This window comes from Olea europaea, chromosome 22 (assembly GCF_002742605.1).
Source record: "Olea europaea var. sylvestris chromosome 22, O_europaea_v1, whole genome shotgun sequence".
Lineage (NCBI taxonomy): Eukaryota > Viridiplantae > Streptophyta > Magnoliopsida > Lamiales > Oleaceae > Olea > Olea europaea.
This window is the reverse complement of record NC_036258.1, coordinates 14,276,983-14,285,568: the sequence shown is the minus strand read 5'-3', so window position 1 is coordinate 14,285,568 and position 8,586 is coordinate 14,276,983. Positions and strand designations below refer to the sequence as shown.

Here is an 8,586-nt window from a genome sequence, read left to right as displayed (position 1 = left end):
AAAAAAAAAATTGAGTGATCAAATTTTGTGAAAATCTTTTATCTCATTAAAGTTTTCAACAACTAACACTTGAGTTATACTCATTATTATTCATTGAAGTCTTAGTCTACTTCTCGCTTGATACTTATAGATCATATCATTTACTAAGAGAAAAAGCTTTTACTTGAATGTTGTTGTTTGATTGTGGGTCGTGTTAAAGTCCCAGAAATTTCAACGTTGTAAAAGGATCGATACTCCTTGGTTGTAAGTCATCGAAAGCATTGTAAGGATTGAATTGTACATAAGTCAATTAACAATAGTGTAAAAGGCCTTGCTCATGATTGAGGGCTTGGTAATGGGGAACGTAGATCGTTGATTGGATCAAACCTCCATAATTACATCGTTTATGTATTCTCTTCCCTTTTACTTATTATTTACTTACTTGCATTATCTTATTTGCAATATTAATTTACTTGCTATTTGTTTAAGTTTGTAATCATTTTTGAAAAGTTTTAGAGAACCAATCCACCCCTTCTTGATTAGCTATTCTTGAGCTTTTAATTGGTATTAGAGCTTGTACTCACTTTCAAAAGATTTTACAATCTTGAGTAATGGTTAATCAAGTTTTTTCAAAATCTTGAGGGGCACTCCACAAACCGACCTCCTTTCTTTGATGGAACACACTATAATTATTGAAAGGCTAGGATGATGATCTATATTCATTCTATTGATTATAATATTTGGGAAGTTATTGAATACAGTTATTATATGCCTACCAAAACTATTAAAATTGATGGAAAATCAGAATAAAATATTCCTAAATCTAGAGAGGAATATGATGAAGAAGATAAGAGAAAATTATCTCTAAATGCCAAAGCTAAAAACTTACTTTATTCTGTACTAGATAGAAATGAATTTAATCGAATTAACACATGTGAATCCGCATATGACATTTGGCATGCACTTGATTTTATTCATGAAACAAGATGAACCCATTGTTAATATGATTAATCATTTTACCGATATTATAAATGGGTTTAAAGGTTTTGATCGTAAATTTTGTAACGACAAACTTGTTAGCAAAATGCTTAGGTCACTATCAGAAGAATGGAGCCCGTTGAGAATGTTGATAGAGAATACCAAGGTTATTAATACGTATCTTTTGAAAGAACTCTATGGAACATTAATGACATATGAACTCAAAAATACCGAGGTCAAGCAGAAAATAAGAAAAAGAAAGAAGAATCAAAGGAGCCTCCTAAACGTCAAATTGCCTTAAAATCAGCAATTGAAGAAGGAATATCAAATGACAACATGAGCGATGAAGAGCTTGATGATTTAGTCATTCTTGTCAAAAAAATGGAGAGGCCTCCGTAATAATTGAAGATTTCAAAAGAGTAAGGAAAAGGGCGAAGAAAAAAATAAGAAAATCGGTTGTTATGATTGTGACAAGATCGGTCATAGAAGAACCGAGTGCTTGAATAAAAAGAAGAATTTCAAGAAAAAGGCACTCCAAGCTATATGGGATTATAGTGACGATGAGGAACAAAATGAAAACGATGGCCAAGATGAAATTGCCAGCATGTGCTTCATGATGATCGAAGACGAGGTAAGTTCAATTGAAAAATGTTTCTTATGATGAGTTATCTAATTCATATGATGAAATGCTTGAAAAATTCAAAAAAACTTGTCTTAAGTGATTCTATTCTTAAAATGTTTGATATGAATTACCTAAAGTCGAGTAATGCAATCTATTTGACGTCACAAAATATCGAGGTATGATTGAATCTCTTCTTTATTTAACTACTAGTAGATCCGATATGATATTTAGTGTATGCTTGTATGCCAGATTTCAATATAATTCTAAGGAATCACATTTACATGCTATAAAAAGAATTTTTTGATATCTAAGTAGAACTAGAACTTTAGGACTTTTGTATCCAAAGGACACTCACATTGACTTAATTAGTTATTTGGATGCCGATTGGGACGGATGCAATATTGATCATAAAAGTGCTATTGGAAGTTGTAACTTTCAAGGCTTTGCACTTGGGTCTTGGTCTATCAAGAAAAAAATCCGTTGCACTATCCACCGTCGAGGCGGAATACATTTCAATAACAAGTTGTTGTGCACAAGCATTTTGGATGAACTCTATGTGATTATCACTTATCTTACGATCACGTACCCATTATGTGTGATAATACTAGTACCATCAACTTGTCTAGAAATCGTGTCTTGCACTCCCGAACTAAACACATTAAAATTAGACACCACTTTCTAGATCATGCACAAAAGGGAGACACGTGTTAGAATTCATAAAAATCGAGAATCATTTGGCTGATATTTTCCCCAAACCTCAAGCACATGATCGATTTTCACACATTCGAAGAGATTTAGGAATTATTGATGAAAATGAAGTGCAATGAACTTAATTTCGCCTATCGCATAGTTTGCATGCATTTATGAATTTTTAATATATTTGGGAATAACCATGTTTAATTTAAAAAAAAAATGGGACGAGTCATAGATTGTCCGATTTGACGGAAACTCTTAGTTCTGTCAATCCAGACGTCCAGTTAATAATCCGAATGTCCTGATCTATGATATTTCAGTTTTTAAATCATGAACTGTGGTCTTTATTTTTCACTTTCCCTCACACTTTTCTCCCTAAAGTCATTCGAACCACCCAAAATCGTTGTAAAAAACTTCAATCTCTTCATCTAATCTAAACACCCAGGAGATTAAAGCTCTCAAAATCCCAAATTTTGCAACTTGCATTCAAAATTCCTCACTTTTGCCCTAAAATCGTGCCCTAGTTCTCTACTCTTCAATACTTAAACAAATTCATAGATGTCGGGGTCTCAACATGGCAAACGAACTGGGATACGTGTAAAGAAAATGGTGAGACGATCTCTATGAAGACATGGACTTGGAGCCCGAGGTACTGGTCAATCCTTTTGAAAAATCCCCAATTCTAATAGGTAAAAATGTTGATTTTGTCCATTTTACTATTGAAACTCTTGCATTTTATATAGAATAATTTTTTAAAAATATGGTTAGGTCTCGGTTGCTGCATTAGAAGAGCATGCATATCCATGCCTCGTAAAGGAGTTTTTATAAAAAAATGGTTATAAATCATCATTCGGATAGCATTTCATGTTTACTTGAATATAAACGTACTATCATCACCAAAACACTCATTCGTGACATTTTAAACCTTGAGTAATGTGAAACACAAATTTTTCTTCACAAAGCACATCTCACATTCGAAGGTTATAATCTTACCGAAGCTTATCATCTAGGTACCAAAAAGAATTTTGAAAATATAACAAAAATCAGTGCAATTGACTCTTCTATGCAAAAGTACTACATAACATCATCGCACATATCATTTTACCTAGAAAAGGTCACCGTAATGAAGTAAGGTCATTCGATCTTTTCATTCTCGACTAATTTCTTTTCAATCGGAAATTGGATTTTTCCACTATTGCATTAGGTATCATAAAGTTAGTTCATTCATCATGTTATATCAAAGCTTTACCATACGAGATGCTTTTAACCAAAATTTTTAAACATTTTGACGTTTCCTTGGATGATGAGACTTTTGTCACATTTTGACCCATCGATACCATAAATATCCAAACACTTAAATGCATGAAAATCGCAAAAGACCATAGCAATAATTTTTTTGTGGCCTTCCGAAAATCTATTTCATGTAGCTTGGCAATGAAATTTTGAACGTAAGGGCAAGCATTTGCTTATGTCTGTCCAAGCTAGCATATTTGTGTGCATTGATTAATAGAAGGGACAAGTTTTGGTTGGGACAAGCTATCACATGCATGGAAGTGAGGCAAGCTATTTTATGGTCAATGGGTAGCACATACAAAAGGATTCGACCCTATCTCTGGTCCCTCTACCCTTACTTTTGAAGAAGTAGTCGAAGATGAAACTGAGGATGAGCCTAAAGCCACAGTTCCTACTTTCAACATTCTCGGTCCCAGTGTACACCGTCCCTTAGGAGGTCGCTTTAAATTCACCGAGGAGCAGTATAATCTCCTCCATGGATGCATCGATTCTCTCACCTCCTCCATCAATAGTCTTGGTATCCTACTCATTCAGATTTAGGCACATTAGACCGCTATCTCAGATCGACAGGCCAAGATGCAGGTGCAGCAACAAGCATTCTTCGTTGACATCTATGCTCGCTTTTCGCTGCCACCGTCGCCCCCGATACCTTAGATTATTTTTCTTTAGTACTTCCTTTTGTCCTATATTTTATAATTTCACTATTTTGACAAACTTTTATCTTATTTCATGCTTGGTACATTCTGAATGATTTTCTTGTGGTTGACTTCCTTGCATATTTAATGTATGTTCAAGTTTTTTTAATATCTTTTTACTTATGCCAAAAGGAGAAGATAGGTAGATGATTCTGCAAAATAGGGGAAACACTGTAAAACTTATAAAATCTGCATATTGAACTTATAAAGTTTTGATAGGAGTATAAGTAAAAACGTTAGGGCGAATGTATTTGCAAAATTCAAAATTTTATATCCTTTGTCAATTTATGCTTCATCAATTTGTTAATTTATCCTTTGCAAATTATCTTGTTTGTCATAATAAAAAAGGGGAGAAATTGTTGACCTAAATCGTTGACTTTTCATTTTAATTATCACAAACAAATTGCATTTAATTCTAACAAATTGATTTCGAGTGTTGATAGTGATTATTGCAAAATCAAGGCACGAAAATCAAGATCTAGAGACATGCACGCTGACAAATGAAATTGGTGATTGCCGAACATAGAGAGAAAATTGAGCTTTCACTTTGAAGAAAAGATCGATCATCAAACTTCAAGACATTAGATATAGATGCATTAAATTTTTATGTAAAGTTAAAAAACACTTCAATTTCTAGCATCGACTATAACTCAAAAGAATTTTTATGTACAAGAACAAATTCACGACACGAAAGTATATTTGCATAAATTTTCAAAAAAAGATAAGTATTTCGACTCAACAATCAAATATTTGTAAAAACACTTATCTTTCAAAATAATTGAGAAAATCCTCCAAGAACTTATATTGATCAATTTTATCACGAAGGAAAAAGTTCGGGGGACAATTTCTGCCCATCTGGACATCCGGATAATCAACGGTCACTTTTTTGACCATTCTGCTTTTTGACTCAAATGGCTAGTTTTTAACCGTTTGAACTCAAACCGAACATTCGGATCATGTATTTAGATTGATAGAATTTTTGCTTGTTTTAGTGCTATAAATACCACTTTTCTTCTTCATTTGATACAGCTTTCTTTGGGCATTTAAGTGAGGCTTTTATTGATCTCAACTATTTTAGATTTCAATCTTTATAAGATCAAAACATCTATTCTTTGAAAAACTTTTTGAAAGATTAGATTTTGTGAAAATCTTTTATCTTATTAAAGTTTTTCAACTTCAATACTTGAACTATACTCATTGCTATTCATTGAAGTATTAGCCTACTTCTCTTTTGATACTTAATAGATCATATCATTTATTAAGAGAGAAGCTTTACTTATAGTTTTATTCTGTTGTTTGACTATAGGTTGTGTTGAAGTCCCAGAAATTTCTACGTTATAAAAGAATCCGTGCTCATTGGTTATAAGTTATCGAAAGTGTTGTAAGAGTTGGATTTCATCATAAGTCAATCAACAATAGTTAAAAAGGCCTTACTTATGCGGAGAGCTTGGTAATGAGGGACGTAGATCGTTGATTGAATCGAACTTCCATAATTATATTGTTTGTGCCTTCTCTTTCCTTCTACTTATTATTTACTCGCCTTATCATATTTGCAATATTGATTTAACTGCTATTTGTTTAAGTTTGTAATCATTTTCAAAAAGTTTTAGAAAATCAATTCACCCCATCTTGGTTAGCTAATCTTGGGCTTTTATTAGTGACAAAATTCTGTAGCCATATTTCTTAATTAGATGTCTCATAACATATTACAAACTTCGCCGCCATAGTTGAAGAAGCTATGAGTGTCTGTTTAACACTTTTCCAGGATATAGCTCCTCCAGCCAGTAGAAAGACATAGTCTGATGTAGATCTCCTATTGTCTTGGCATCTTGCAAAATTAGAATCAAAATTACCAGTGATCTTCAATTCGTCTGATTTCCTGTATGTGAGTATGTAATTTTTTGTTCTCTATAAATATCGTATAGCCCTCTTGGCTACCTTCAAATGATCCATCCTAGGGTTACTTAAAAATTTTCTTAGCATTCCAACAATGAATGCTATATCCAAACGTGTGCATACCTGAGCATACATCAAACTCCCAATTGCTAAGGATAGAGAATTCTCTACATTGCCTTTTCTTCAAGGTCATTCTTAGGGCACTAATTGAGACTAAATTTGTCTCCCTTAGAAACAAGGATATATCCTGGTTTGCAATCTTGCATTCCATATCTCTTAAGTACCATATCAATATAGCTCTTTTGTGATAATCCAAGAATACCCCGAGAACGATCACTGTGTATCTGTATTCCTAATACAAAATAAGCGTCACCAAAATCTTTCATTTTAAAATTCTTTGATTGAAATATCTTAGCTTTGTGCAATAAGCCTATACCATTGTAGGCAAGTAGTATGTCATCGACATACAATNGCTAGGTAGTTAACTGAGCCCTTGTTTGGTTGTGCTAGAAAACATATCTTAAGTAGATTTTGATAAAAATTGATGAAATGTACGATTGAAAAATTAATAAAAGTTGTCAATCCGATGAAATGTGTAATTAAATAATTGTTGAATTTGACCTAAATTTTTATCAACTTTTTTATCTAAACGAAACGAGAGCAAGAAGAAGACCGACAGAAGTTTTCATAACTTGAGGGCGGTCTTGATTATCAAGGTACTTCATTCGTGGGGAAAGTGTTAATTTTCTAATATTTTTTGCAGGTGAATTTGACTGGAGGATACTATGATGCTGGTGACAATATCAAATTTGGGTGGCCAATGGCATTTTCTGTCTCTTTGTTGAGTTGGGCTGTCACTGAATATCAGACTGAGATCTCTGCCGCCAACCAGCTCGGTCACATACGCAGCGCAATTCGATGGGGAGCAGAATACTTACTCCGAGCACACACTTCATCTACCACACTATATACTCAGGTGACTATGTTAAAATCTTATGAAACTTTGTTGCCCTTGAAGTTTAGAAAATAAAGGGTAAATTCTAGCCTAGGATAGTATTAAGACGCGAGGTTCTATATTAAAAGATCAACCTTAATAAAAGTAGTTCAAGTTCTTATAAATTGGCCTATGTTTTCAGCTTTTTTCGACGTGAGATTTAATCTCTTAGCATGTCCAGGCAAGATGACAACTCGTTTGAACAAATCAATCTTGAAATCTGCATGTTCATTTTTTGAGTTTTAATTGAATCAAATTGCTTTTTAGAACTTAATGGAATCTGATACCATACTAAAATTTGAGAATCCATATTAAAGGTCAATCTTATTAAGAGACTCCTAGTCTGAATGATGAAGTTTTAAAATTTTTAAAATAACAAAAGATACGTCTGCAGGTTGGAGATGCAAATAGAGATCATCAATGTTGGGAGCGTCCTGAAGATATGGACACTCCTCGGACACTTTACAAGATTACGTCTAGTTCTCCAGGATCCGAGGTGGCAGCAGAGGCTGCTGCTGCCCTTGCTGCTGCATCAATTGTTTTTAAAGTGGCTGATTCCAAATATTCTGATAGGCTGTTACGCCATTCAAAATTGGTAAGTCGAACAATGTTTCCCCTTTCGAGCCTTTGCCGTCACTAAACTAACTATTATGTTGTCTTCTTTAGCTATTTGAGTTTGCGGACAAGTTTAGAGGATCTTATCAGGGTTCTTGCCCATTCTACTGCTCTTACTCGGGTTATCAGGTAAAAACCCGAGCACATGCTTACTTGTTTTTCTTTCCTTTTAGAGGAATTATTTGGGTTCACAATTTTCTCAGGATGAGTTGCTATGGGCTGCTGCTTGGCTTTACAAAGCAAGTGGAGATAACAGCTATTTGAACTATGCCGCGAGCAATGACGGTTGGAGCCAGGCAGTTTCCGAGTTCAGCTGGGATAACAAATTCGCCGGAGCTCAAACTTTGCTAGCAAAGGCATGTAGTACAAGTTTATTACGTAGAATTAGACAACACGTTAATTTATTTTACAACACGTTAATTTATTTTTCTTTTTTAGAATTGTCTAATATGTAACATTAACAAGATAGGATTTTGATCAGGAATTTTTGAAGGGAAAGACAAATTTGGCTAAGTATAAAACTGGTGCTGATTCATTTGTATGTGCATTGATGCCAGGAAGTAGCTCTCTTCAGATTAAGACAACACCTGGTAAACATCAAAATTGAATTGTTGATGTCTGAAATTCATGAATAAATCATCTTTCTGTGGTGAAATTTTTTTATTTTCAGGTGGGCTGCTTTATATTAGAGACAGCAGTAACCTACAATATGTTACTAGCTCTTCGATGATACTTCTCATCTACTCCAAGATACTAATTTCTGCTGGTGTTCGTGGAGTACAATGTGGTTCAAAGGATTTTTCGATCACTACTATCAAAGC

At 33.9% G+C, this 8,586-nt stretch overlaps 1 protein-coding gene across 1 annotated transcript in view; it reads left to right on the top strand.

The window, feature by feature from the left end:
* Positions 1–6,860: 6,860 nt before the first annotated feature.
* Positions 6,861–8,586, top strand: part of LOC111371180 (endoglucanase-like) — a 4,684-nt gene continuing 2,958 nt past the window's right edge. The window contains exons 1-6 of the mRNA XM_022993084.1: positions 6,861–7,132; positions 7,545–7,745; positions 7,817–7,894; positions 7,969–8,121; positions 8,247–8,355; positions 8,436–8,584. Of these exons, the coding sequence (XP_022848852.1) occupies positions 6,977–7,132; positions 7,545–7,745; positions 7,817–7,894; positions 7,969–8,121; positions 8,247–8,355; positions 8,436–8,584 (846 nt within the window). The 5' untranslated portion in view covers positions 6,861–6,976. The remainder of the gene's footprint in view (positions 7,133–7,544; positions 7,746–7,816; positions 7,895–7,968; positions 8,122–8,246; positions 8,356–8,435; positions 8,585–8,586) is intronic.